General features: G+C 40.6%; 1 protein-coding gene across 2 annotated transcripts in view; it reads right to left on the bottom strand.

Annotated features, from left to right (window-relative positions):
* The window catches only part of TMTC1 (transmembrane O-mannosyltransferase targeting cadherins 1), a 259231-nt gene that overhangs the window by 23994 nt on the left and 221183 nt on the right, over positions 1–14054 (bottom strand). For both annotated transcript variants that reach the window (XM_082742146.1, XM_082742147.1), the window contains one exon: positions 6720–6828. In XM_082742146.1, the coding sequence (XP_082598272.1) occupies positions 6720–6828 (109 nt within the window). The remainder of the gene's footprint in view (positions 1–6719; positions 6829–14054) is intronic.

The following is a 14054-nucleotide window of genomic DNA, read 5'->3' as shown; positions in this document are numbered from 1 at the left end:
TGCCTTTTCAGCTTAACTCATCTTTCAAATTTTCCCTCTTCAAATTCTCTACTGTGCCCAGAAAGAATTACTTTTTACTTCTGGATTCCAACAGAATGAACAAAATATTAGTCCCAGGCAAATCCCACAAGAGATTACTACACTCCAGGTTCTATTCGCAGTGGGGATGGGAGATGGGGTCAACAGACAGCAGTATGCTTACTGTAAAAGCAAGGGATGGCAAATGAAACCTTTTCGGGGTGGGTCCCCCCCCCCTTAGATTGTATTTATTTATTTGTCTGAGAGAGAGCGCACAAGCAGAGGGGAGGCACAGAGGCAGAACGAGGATCCCTGCTGAGCAGGGAGCCCAATGCGGGACTCAATCCCAAGACCCCAGGATCATGACCTGAGCCTAAGGTAGCCGCTAAACCTACTGAGCCACCCAGGCCCCTCATTGTTGTTTTCTAATAGAATCACATCCTCCAATCAGGGGAAGGATTTCAGCAGGTTTCTAACAAAGCACCTCACAACATCCTCATAGATAAGATGAGGTGAGCTAGATGATAACATGATTGGCTAAATGAACCAACAAATAACTGTACGTAAAGAGTCTCAGGTGAAAGAGAGGTCAACCTGGCAAGAAGATCCTACAGACACAATGCAGGTCTCTGCAACATTTTTTTAATCAAAAACATAAATAAGTAACTGGAAGCTATTTTTATTTAATTTACCAAGTGAAATATCTGGGAAGGCCAGTTAATATAAAGATGGCAGAAAAAGGACAAAAAGTCCTAGAACACCTGAAATCTCAGACTGATCACAAAGAAGTTGAAATTAAATACAGATAAAGATGAGTCCGTTCAGCCAGATTTTAAAGACATGCCTTCAGCATGGATGAGGCTTGCATTAACAACGATTGCATTAACAAAGATTCACAGGTTATAGGGACTTGAGTTGACTGTCTCCAATGTGAGCCAGAGTGCCATGCGGTTGCCAAACAACCAGCAGAACTCATTTCAGGGTGACATTTAGCAGACACCCAGGATGTCAAGCCAGGGAAGTATTTCTATTCCAACCTGAACTTGCTGAACTACACTTTAATACAGGAAGCCATCCTGTCACAGAGAAAGTGGATCGTCCAGAGGCTATGCAAAGCAACATGACCAGAAGCCAAGAATCTGGAAATCAGGGTAAGAAAGAATCAAGGTGAAAGAAAAGAGGTTAGCTTAGGAAAGGGGTGATCAGGGAAGTGATAACACAACTGCGCCCAACAAGCTCTCTGTCAGACGGGGCTCAAAGGGAGCCAATTACAGGATGACCCACTTTAGGGGTCCAGGGGTACAGGACAGTTTTCTGTCATTAGACTGGCCCAGAACAACAGTGCGGATAGGCCATGCATGTGTCTGGTGATGCTGGAAGACGGCCTGCTCCATGAAGGGATGGGCTCACGCTGTGTTACAGTGGCCAAGGTTTGCAGTCCTTGCTTTCATACACTCTGGGAGTCGGAGATTCTGGAATGCTGTTAAATAAGGTTGTGCCACCAAGAAATGAATCCATTTACTACCAAAGAATGTTAAGCTGGGTGGATTCTCTCTACCAGTTTCTCTGTGCCTTGCTTGTGCCTCTGAAGCACTCTTTTATTTCTGAAGAATTCAAAACATGAAGACAAGCTGTTGAAAGAGAGGAAAGGCAACCCTGAGTTATGCCCAACAGCTGTTCTGTCTCTTTGATGTTAAAAATCAATTGCCTAAAGGAGGAAAAGAGAAAACTTTTCAATCTTTCAATTACATTCTTAGATCTCACAGCATTTTACATTCGAACCTAGAGCAGGAAAGCCTGGTTAAAAAAAAAAAAAAAAAGAAAAAGAAAAAAAAAGTGACCCTTATATGGCAGGAAAGATCATGATTGTAATCATTCTTTGTTCTTCTTGAAAACTGTTCATAACTTCAACCATGTGACACACAATAACTCTATTCCAATTTACCACCGTGGTTCACGAAAATTAAATTTATCACACAGCTGATTTTAAGATTTTTTTTTTTTTTTTTTTTTTGACAGAGAGAGATCACAAGTAGGCAGAGAGGCAGGCAGAGAGAGAGAGAGGAGGAAGCAGGCTCCCTGCTGAGCAGAGAGCCCGATGCGGGACTCGATCCCAGGACCCTGAGATCATGACCTGAGCTGAAGGCAGTGGCTTAACCCACTGAGCCACCCAGGCGCCCACACAGCTGATTTTAAATACGGCATCTAACATACCTTAAACATGACAGAGGAAACATACATATTTTGTCCTTTTTAAACTTCCAATTCCTATAAGATGTGTTAATAGCAAGATACTGCAGAATGGACTGTAGTACATTTTGAGATCACAGAACATCTTAGTCATCTTTAGAGCAATAACTTTTCACCAAATTGGAGCTCATTAATTTAGAAAGAAAACACAACTGAAGAAGGCGATTCACTTTCACAATATTAACATGTTAATCCTTTATTTGTACAGAAACAATAGCACTAATTACGGTGGAACCTTACAGCATTCATTGAAATATTCATGAGCACTAAGGGCATGTATACTGATGAGCACTTAGTAATGTACAGAATTATTCAATTGCTCTGTTGTACAACCAAAGCTCATACAACAGTGTATATTAATTACACTTGGATTAAAAAAATGGTAAAAAACAATAGCACTTAATTGACATGAAAAAAGATAATTTGACACACTCTTGAAATGTTAGCGCTATAGATGCAGTAAAGATAATTTAAAATATTTATCAATTTTCAGATTTGGAAACTGAGGCCCAGAGAGGTAAAGTACTCCTCACCCAAGTCTGTACAGTTGGTTAATATGGAGAAAGGTCTAGAACCAGGTGTCCTAGCTCCCTATCAAATGCTCTTAATATCACACTACAGAGTACCTGAATCTCAAAGAAAATCAAATCCAAACATGCTGTCTGAATGCCTGTATCATACAGTGAACTGTCCTAAGCCCTAGAAAAGAAATGGGCACACAGAGATGATGCTGCTTTTCTTAAGGAAACTTACGGTCTTGTGAAGAAAACATACCTGAAAAATTGTTTAAATTGTAGTTACACATCTGAATTCAAGAAATAAAAATGTGTGACTATTTTGCACGTTGATGTGTGCGCTTTCATAAATTTTATAGGAGCTCTACTCCCATGAGAAGGGGAGGTGGAGAAATATTGGGGGAGGAAGTGGGAGGTGAACTGGATCTTGAAAACTAGGGAGGAATTTTAAGGGGAGAAAGGTAAGATGATGGCATTTTAGGAAGATGGAACTGTGTGACTAGATACACATTCTCATATCTGCAAAGAGCTCCACGAAACATACTACGTTATCACTCATAATAGGTAAGTGATAATGTCATTTAGCGTAAGGGCAGTTTTCATCAAGAAGAGCAATTAAATGCTTATCATCTGTCCTGGTGAACTGGGAAAAAAGACAAGAGCTGGGAACAATGAATGCATTATTTTATTTATAGCTGGTCCTTGAACAATGTGGGTTTGAACTGCATGGGTCCACTTATGCACAGGCTTTTTTCAATAAACACAGGACAGCACTGTAAATATATGTTCTCTGGCTTATGATTTTCTTAATAACATTTTCTTTCTCTAGCTTCCTTGATTGTGAGACTACAGTATATTACACATATAATACACAGGATATATGCTAATAACTGTTTATGTTATCGGTAAGGCATCCAGTCAACAGTAAGCTGTTAGTAGTTTCGTTTTGGAGGAGTCAATATGTGGATTTTTGACTGCACAGGTGGTCAGCACCCCTACTTCCCACACTGTTCAAGAGTGAAGTGTATTTGCTTACTTATACCCCATTATTCCACAAAGAAATTGAGATAGTTTTAAGAATTGGAAATAAAACTTGAATAAAATAATTTAAGGAAAATGATAAGCCTGGAATAAAAGTGGTACCCACAGAAAAGCATATTATACAGTCCAGATGGCTGTTAGTCAGAGGTTGGGGGCAAGGAAAATGGAAATAGAGTTGACCCTTTTTAGTGTTTACAAGATTTTTCCTGTGTTAGATTAAAAATAAAGGGAAAAAAGTTCAATTCAGAAGCAGAACCTTTCCCAATACTGAGATGAGAGAAATTCTCCTGAGTCCTCATAAAGACGACACTGCATGAGGTAGTAAGTGCTGTTCCCAAGACCATCCCTGATTCTATGGTTATGAAGAGCAATTGCACATGGTGGTCCTCATACTACCACTCAGTGCAGGACAAACACATTACATTTGGGTATGATCAATTACAAACCAGTGTGGCCTACATGCTTAGTCCTCCCATAATATAAGAGGAAAATTCGGAATATGTACTGGATTGGAGGGACTATATATCCTTCAGTTCATATAGATTCATTTATTCACTCAAAATTTATTGATTGCATACAATGTGAAGGACATGGGAATATAGCCATGAATAGAAAGGATGGCCACTCTCATGAGTTAAATAGTCTAGTGGTGGGAGAAGGATCACAGACAAACATATGTTAGGGGAACCTGGGTGGCTCAGTCATTTAAGCATCTGCCTTTGGCTCAAGTCATTGATCCCAGGGTCCTGAATTCAAGTCCCATATTCAGCTCCCTGCTCAGTGGGGAGTCTGCTTCTCCCTCTATGCACCATTCCCTCACCCCTAGCTCATGCTCTCTCTCAAATAAATAAATGAAATCTTAAAAATATGTGTGTGTTGGATGATGATAAATACTATTTGGGAAAAATAAGGCAGGACAAAGTGACAGAGAACATGATGGGCAGTGAGAGGTTGGCAGTTAAAAAGGGTAATCATAGACAACCCCTCTGATTGGGCAATTTTTGCACAGAAACCAGCGTGATAGGAGGAAGGATACTCTATGATGTCTGGGAGAGAAGTGCTGCAGGCAAAGGGAACAGTTAGTGCGAAGGCCCTAAGAGAGAAGCATGCTTGGCATGTCTGAGTAATGGCAAGACACGCAGCCAGGCAAAGGCAGGGGAAAGGTCCTATGAAAATGAGCGAAACAGGATGAGCTGAGAAAAAGGAGCAATGGCAGAATCAATCTTTGCTTCAGAAGTCTCCTACTGTGTCTGCTTCAACACAAGCCAAAGGTAGTTGAGGACAGCCAGTGTATACCATACACAGAACACGACCATCCTCCTGTCCGCTTAACCACTGTGCTAAAATAGCACTGAAATCACCCACCACAGGCATGGGTTTTTGTCTAAAGCCCAACTACACTACATGGACAATAGCAGAACATGAAAACTAAGCTTATCATTTCTAACACTTAAATATCCACAGAAAATTCTAAATTGGCATCCTGGTGAAACCTCCAAAGTTTTTTGAATATAAATAGCACCTCTATGTAACCAACGTTCATCACATTTAAGCCAACAGAATGCTACAGGGCATCTTTGCAAGGTGCTGACTTTGATTTTTAGAAAGTCTGGGGGCGCCTGGGTGGCTCAGTGGGTTAAGCCTCTGCTTTTGGCTCAGGTCGTAATCTCAGGGTCCTGGGATTGCCCCACATCGGGCTCTCAGCTCGGTGGGGAGCCTGCGTCCCCCTCTCTCTCTGCCTACTTGTGATCTCTCTCTCTGTCGAATAAATAAATAAAACCTTTAATAAATAAAACCTTTAAAGACAGTCTGGCAATTGTGTGAGAGCAGAATCCACTGTCTACTGAAGGCACTTACATGTACCAACAGGACAGTATCATCAATTTAGAGAAGATAATTTGTTTGTTTCCCCTTAGCAGGCGACATGTATCCAAAACACTGAAAAATAGTACCAATCATTTAGATACAAGTAAAGAGAAGGAGGGGAAGAAAAATATCCCTTTATGCCACCAGAAATGTTTGTCTCTTCAGAGTCTGTTCTATGAGTCTCATGTGATCCTTTAACAGGTACTGAGACACAAGATCTATTAAGAGTATCAATAATTGGTTGCATATTGAGTTTGGAGATCTGAGTCCATCAGCAATTCCCCAGAAAAATTAAGTAAATAGCAATAAAATAAGCAAATAGTGTGCATTGTTCATTCATTCATTCATTCATTCTATTTTAAATTTTTAGAGGTTTTTAAAAAAAGATTTTATTTATTTATACGAGAGGGAGAACATAGAGGGAGTGTGAGAGGAAGAAGCAGACTCCCCAATGGGCAGAGAAACTGATGTGGGGCTCAATCCCAGGACCCTGAAATTATGACCTGAGCCAAAGGCAGATGCTTAACTGATGGAGCTACCCAGGCACCCCTCTTTTTTTTTTTTTTAAATTATTTATTTATTTGTCAGAGAGAGAGAGAGAGAGAGAGAACACAAGCAGGAGGGGTGGCCCACAGAGGTTGAGAAGCAGGTTCCCTGAGAGCCTGATATGGTGCTCGATCCCAGGACACTGGGATCATGACCTGAGTGGAAGGCAGACACTTACCAACTGAGCCATCTAGGTGTGTCTTGTGTATTGCTCTTGACAGATTCTGTCTCAAAGTGACACAGAATACATCAATGACCTCTAATGGACCATCTGTGTCTAAAGGCTACCTTCACTAGACCAGGAGTATTGGAGTAAGAAAGGTACACTTGTCATTTCTGTCAAGAAGAAAACTGACATAGAAATTGGTTGTCCAATATGAGTTTACAAATTGAACCATTAGAATCAAAATCTAGATAATATTAGTGTATACATTCAACAGGAAAAATTTTTTTAAATATGTGAAGTTCAAAGGACACAGTTACCTGCTCGGCCAACAATGAAGCTAAGCTAGAATACGCATCTGCAAACTCGGGACCGTATTTAATGGAGTCCTTCAGCAAGGTGATAGCCTCTTCTTTTTTCTCCTGGGACCTAGAGATTATAGAGAGGGAAAAAAAACATCTTTTAATAACACTTTGTTTAAATCCTCTGATTAGATGCTGAGATCTCATTTCTTTTAGCAAAGATAACCTGATTCCCTCTGGATTTCACTGCAAATGAATTAACTAGATTGTCTCAAGGTGCCAATAGTTACTGCTTCTGAATTCTCAGTGGAAAGAGATGTAAATGATGCTGCAGTTTATTCACTGATATTTCTACCTTCTCTTTCCTCCTATGTACTTTCTTGAGAGCTTTAGTATTTTATAAGTTTGTTAACCAGAAACCTCAACCCTCAGAGGAACAATTGTGGAGGCATTCGTGGGAGCCAGCTCACAATGATGTGAAAGGTACACTGAGCATCTGGACGACTAGCCGCACCCCCACAGTGGCTGAGCTATCTCTCAGGGACAAGCCAGCCAAACTGCTCACGTTAACCTGAGCTTTTATATCTAAGAGGCAACAATTTATACCTAATATGTCAAGTTAGGAAATACTGTGACTATTGGCTGACAAAGAATGACTGGCTATTTTATCATCAAAGTTTTATTGAAAATCTGGGCTGGTTCTGTTTTCTTCATTTTAGTCTTCTCCTGAAAGGGATTATTTCTGGTTCAGAGAGGACTCAAGGCCCCAGAATTATTACCAATATTTTGGGTGGCAGTTCTCTTTCCTGCTAGTGCCACAGGGGAGGCACATGGACATTATCCTGATATATCAGTATTTTTATTTATTTTTTTAAAGATTTTATTTATTTATTTGACAGACAGAGATCACAAGCAGGCAGAGAGGCAGGCAGAGGGAGAGGAAGGTAAGCTGGCTCCTCGCTGAGTAAGAGAGCCCGATGTGGAGCTCGATCTCAGGACCCTGGGATCATGACCTGAGCTGAAGGCAGAGGCTTTAACCCACTGAGTCACCCAAGTGCCCCCTGATATATCAGTATTTTTAAAGCCAAAAACACACACACTGGCATTGATCAACTTTGCTACCAATACAATTTCACAAACACTAACCACTTGCCAAGTGCTAGGCATTGTAACTGGTAAAAGAAGTGGAATGAAAAGAAAGAAAAACAAGAAATCCCTGAACTGCAGAGAGCACAGCCTAAGGGTCCCCCCCATCTTTACTGGGTACCAATATAGAATTTTGTGCTTCTGTTTTCACTATTTAGGGTTAGCGGTCATTTACTCGGCAATGTACCTTATGCTCTGGTAAATTTTCACAAAACAGGTATTAATTTTCACAACAATCCATGCAGCAGGTGTTCATTGCCCTATCATATTAATTTTTCTAATAAGAAAACTTGGATTCAGAAAAGCTGAGTGACACATCCAGTTGATATAACCAGTCTTCTGGATGGAGAGCCAGTGCTTGTCCATCACAAGCACTGTGCTTCTTCTAACTACTTAGAAACCCACCTCTTAATGACCTTGCTGCTCAACGTATGATTCATGCACCAGTATCATCCACCTCACCAGGAGCTCATTAGAAATGCAGAGCCTCCAGCCCCATCTGGACCTCCTGAATTGAACCCTACATTCTAAAAAGATTCTCCAGTAATTTGTTCGCACACTGAGATTTCAGCAGAGTTGCTCCATAAATTAGCCAAGGCAGCTCAGTGTAGCTCCTGCTGCAAAACCCCCATGGGTTTTGGTCTCTGTACGATGAAGATGTGGAGAGTGAAAACCAATATTGACTCCGTGAGTCTGAGTTGCAAGTGCTAGAAGCAGCATGCTACAAGGCAAGTTTACCTGGAAAAGAGTCTTCTATCATAGACCTTGAAAACACAAGTCATGTTTCCAGCACAAGCCTTGCATTCAATTTAGCCAACATCTATCATCATCAGTCTATTACATGCTAGCTATTTCCTAAGGGAGGTGGCTGCCCATGCTATCCTCTTCTCACTGGGGGTGAGCTAACTCCTACCGGGCTCCTCTTGATCCTGCCCTTGAGAACAAGGCGTAACACTTGTGTGCTTCACTGGATTATTTTGGGGATATGGCTCAAAAGTTGAAGGGTTATAAGAAATGTGCACCACAGCTCTCTTAGTGATTTTTTTTTAACGGATTCATTCATTTAGTCAACAAACATTTAAATAGTGTTTGTGAGACTCTATGGAAGTACACTAGATTTATGTACTCCTGGGTTTCTAATCTAAAATATATCCTGATGCACTTCGTCCATAGGTACATATAAATGCAAGCTTCTTTTTTAATCCTGGTCATTTGACTATTGACTTCATGGTTAACAGAACTCTTCCTCCAAGGATTTCATAAATTTTTTAAAAGATTTTTTAAAATTTATTTTAGAGGGGAGGGATTGTAGCAGGGGGCAAGAGAGTCTCCTGATATGGGGGGGCTCAACCTTACAACCCAGAGACCACAACCTGAGCCAAAACCAAGAGTTGGATGCTTACCGAATGGCACCACCTAAGCGCCCCTCAAAAACTTCATTAATTTGGAAATCCTCCCAAAATCCAGAAGAAGATTCAGACTTAGGAAATTAAGGCTGAAGATTAAGCCCCATGGGATATAATTGGGCTAGGATATTCTTCAGAATCAGCAGGAAAAAAACCTACAACAATTTGATAGTAAAAATTCAGTGATTTTCATTTGTCATGGCTCACATCAGTTAGAACGGCAGCTTAAACCTTTTATATATGAACTTGGTGAGATTAATTACCACTTAATGCAGCCTAGGAATCTAAACACTTGAGGCTGTCCATTAACATTCATAGGACACAGCGGAAAAGTTAGCAACAAAGTTCCTCACAGGAAACTTAATTCTTTATGAAAAACTTTATCTCTATTAATCTCTTGAAGTATGGACACATTTTCAGAAAAATAGCTCACCATGTAATTTGGGTTAGGAGGATTCCAAGATGCAAAGATTAAGACTTTTCCTCTTGTCTCTGCACTCTTGGGATGATTTTCCCTTTTCCCTGTTTCTTTGAGCCTTCAAGAATCATTAGACACCAAGAGGTGTCAGGCACATGCCACTTTTAACACATACTTAAAATTTTTTTTTTAACAAAACCCTGAGAAACTCACAAGCAGTAATTTTGCTATTTTTATTTCTGAAAGGGAGAGAAATAGTGGGGAGAGACGGTTCCTCTGTAGTGCCTCTTTTGCTCAGCCTTTGGTGGGAGCTTATGAAATAGGTGTGGTTTTGACATAGTAACTTAGAGTAGATAATTCATCTCCACAGGACCTTCTCTGGTCATAAAGCACCATAATTACCACATGAGAACTGAACTTTATTTCCGTTTGATTCCGGCTTCAGAGGCATCCCTTTTCCCACATTACAGCTCATGTTTCTCCACTGTCTCATACTAATTAAAACATGGCAGCAATACTCCTGCAATTCTCTCAACTAGACTGTGCCTTACTTAGTTTTGCTTGCTTACACCTTCGTTCCCAACCTGTTTCTAGTTCCCTCTTTCTTCTCTTTCCACTACATGCAGACAACTGACAGACACATTTTTTCTAGAGCACTGCCTTCAACACATTCCTTTATATAAAAATCTTCATTGGGGCCCTGCTGCGTACAGATAGACTGTTTAAAACCTTCCAAAATATGGTTCTGAGCAACATTCCAAACATAACCAGGTACCCACTGGTCCAGCCAGACTACATTGGCATTTATCCTACAGAACCTGAGAGATCACCGACTTCACTGCTTTTCTACCCTGTGAACCTTAAAATCACTTCAAGAGCTTTCAAAAAGACCTTGGTGTTCCTAGGGTGGGCCTCCTAATAGCAAACACTCAATGAGAATATGACAGCCATTCAGATTTGAGAATTATGGGTATAATTCATCCTCCTTAATTTACAGCAGGGAAGAGGGTGAGATTCCGACGGTGTCAGTGATTTGCCCTGGTCCACGCAAGAAGGCCGGCCTCCCACAGGGACAGTTGCTCTTTGTTTTTCAGCTCAACATTCCAAAGAGTATCTGGGCTCCAGCTCACTTTTCTTCTCTAAGGCACTGGCGCAGCACAGAGGGGCCCCTGCCCCTGCCTCGTAGATGGGGGGTGTGTCTGTCCACCCATGAGTGGGCCATGCAAGCAAGTTGTCAATAGTTCCCATTTCCCAGTAGCTGTTTGCTGAACATTTATTCTCTGCTAAGGATACAGTAAGTGAATCTTTTGCATTCTTTATTTTCATTCTCAAGTATAATGAATTAGGCATAATTACTGCCATTTTTTTTTTTTAATAATTACTGCCATTTTTAAGATTCTGAAAACAATACCAGCAACCAACACCTGAATAAAATAAACAGCTTTGGAGAGCTAAGTGACGTATGCCCAGCACACAGCTACTGTGACACCAGGATTTCATCTAGAACTTCGAATCTGTCCTGTTCCACCGGCTGGCCACACTCAGCACGTCTGCATTCACTCCCTTAAACGTTAGGTGCTCTGAGATAATTACTAGGTTTTAAGCAACTTCATAGATAAGACCCATGTCTTTATAATCTTACTTCTTTTATCCCAATGATCTGTACATAGTAGAAATTCAGTAATTGTTAAATTAACTTAAAAAAAAAACATGGTTTTACTATTCTTTTATTCTTAATCTTTGTAAATCTTAAATAAGCATTTCAGTATCCCAATGAATTAGAGGTAGATAATATTATCATCCACTTTATATCTCCATTTTACAGTTCTTTCAATATTACGGAAGTAATTCTAAGGAAGACAGAAGCATCCCAAGCTTTAGAATCATAAGAAAATGACAAATATAGTTTTTATTTATTGAGCATTTCCTCCTCACTTAGCAGCTTCTCTACCTTAACTCTGTTTAGTGGTTAAAAGCACAAATTCAAAACCCAGAAGGACTGGCTTTGAATTCTACTTCTACCATTTACTGTTGTATTTCTTTAGGCAAATTATCAGACCTCCCTGGGTCTCAGGTACATGGTAAGTACTGTGTTTGCTTTGGCTTTAATTCGCTTATTTAATGTTTCTAAAATCACTCATTATAACCTATCTCCCTTTTTTAAAATTAATTTTTTAAAACAAGAAGAATGTAATATCCTCCTACTTTATTACAAAAGTAATATACTTTCAGGGTATGTGGGTGACTCAGTCGGTTAAGTGTCTGACTCAATTTTGGCTCAGGTCATGAAGTTAAGGTTGTGGGATTGAGTCCTAAGTCAGGCTCTGCAATCAGCATGGAGTCTGTTTGGGATTCTTTGTCTCTCTCTCCCTCAGCCCTCCCCTGCTCACGCTCTCTTTCTCAAATACATAAACAAAATCTTTTTTTTAAAAAAAGTAATATACTTCCATATTTCAAACTATTCACAAAAAATTAAAGCTAGGGGCGCCTGGGTGGCTCAGTGTGTTGAGCCTCTGCCTTCGGCTCGGGTCACGGTCTCAGGACCCTGGGATGGAGCCCTGCATCTAGCTCTCTGCTCAGCAGGGAGCCTGCTTCCCACCCCCACCCCTGTCTGCCTCTCTTACTTGTGATCTCTCTTAAATACATATTAGAAAAATCTTTTAGGGGCGCCTGGGTGGCTCAGTGTGTTAAAGCCTCTGCCTTCGGCTCAGGTTGTGATCCCAGGGTCCTGGGATCAAGCCCCGAGTCAGGCTTTCTGCTCAGCAGGGAGCCTGCTTCCTCCTCTCTCTCTGCCTGCCTCTCTGCCTACTTGGGATCTCTGTCTGTCAAATAAATAAATAAACAAAATCGTTAAAAAAAAATCTTTTATAAAAAAGAAATTAAAGCTAGACATCAGAGTGATCTTTTTCTGATACCACAATAATCTTTTTAAAAGATTTTACTTATTTGACAAAGAGAGAGAGCACGAACAAATGGGCGGAGGGGCAGAGGGAGAGGAGGAAGCAGAGGAGAGCAGGGAGCCTGATGTGGAATCACTGAGCAGGGAGCCTGATGTGGAACTCGATCCCAGAACTCTGGGATCATGACCTGTGCAGAGGGCAGATGCTTAACTGACTGAGACACGCAGGTCCCCCGGATTTTTAATACAATTTAAATCATCATTAAATACACAAATGAGTACTTTGCACTAAATGTAAAATCACACCCCTAACAAACAAGTCATTACCCCTGGAAACCTCATTCTAAGTCAACCACCCAGCTGACAAGGCCAAAATGAATAAAGGAGAGGGTCTGCATTTTTAGGGGTGATTGCTAAAGGTGAATATTTGGGCAAGAAAGAATCAGGAGCCATTTTGAACCTCTCCTTTAGTAAAGCCAGGAATGTTTCTTAGAAAAGAAAGGTTTAGGCACTTAACTCCATGTGAAAAGATATTAAAAAAAAAAAAGAGGCAGAAAATTTCAAATAGACATTATACAATTTCTTAATAATGGGAATTACTATGCTCTGACAGTACAGATCACCCCTGGGCCAGCATTAGACAGCATTAAAACTTCCTAATACATTCATTTTGGATCTATCAGAAGCAATTTGGAGAAATTTTCAGCGTAAGCCCCATCTATAGAGGACTACTCTGTTAGTCCATTTAGACTAAATTGACAGGTCAATTCAAAACAAGAAAAATAAGAAAATAACATTTGCGTCTGAATTGACCAAGCATGTGATTGCCCTAACTCCACAGGTTCTCTGAATACAGAAAAAGTTTGCAATAAGTAGCCCATAACTAGTGAATGAATTGATAAAAATCAAACCTCAGCACATCGCCCATGGACAGACCCCTCCGGTTAGAAGTTACAGAAAGGAACATTCTGAATCCTTTTGGAACTCATGTCACACTGAGAACCATCAGAGCTTCTGCTGGGAGTTCAACCAGCACTGGTGGAACCATTAGGGAATCCCTGGGTAGGTGACATGAGCAGGTAAGGGTAAAACTGTCCCAGCGTGATAATATTTATCACCTCTCGGCACCCTGTTTTTCTTTATTCACCAAATAAGGAAACATCAAGTGACTGGAGCAGCTGAGGACCAATGATCCTTCCTGGCCTAAAATACTTAGGTCTTCACTTTCCTCCAAGATTAACTGGCCTCAAATTTTAGTGCTTAAGAATCACTGGGTATTGGATAAAATGCAGAACCCCAGGCCTCCTAAGATACAGCAGGTCTGGGGTAGGGCCCAGAAATCATTATTCTCAATAAGCCCCTCAGGTGATTCTCTCAGGGTGGTCCTGAGTGTATGCTTCAGGAAATTCTGCTCTGGTTCTGTGTAAAATTTGCCTGTTCAACTGATCCTGGGTATAACGCTAAATGGAAGATGATGAAAGCCA

Source organism: Mustela nivalis, assembly GCF_964662115.1.
Source record: "Mustela nivalis genome assembly, chromosome: 7".
NCBI classification, from domain to species: Eukaryota; Metazoa; Chordata; class Mammalia; order Carnivora; family Mustelidae; genus Mustela; species Mustela nivalis.
The sequence above is the reverse complement of the archived record's forward strand: the minus strand, read 5'-3'. Positions and strand labels throughout refer to the sequence as shown.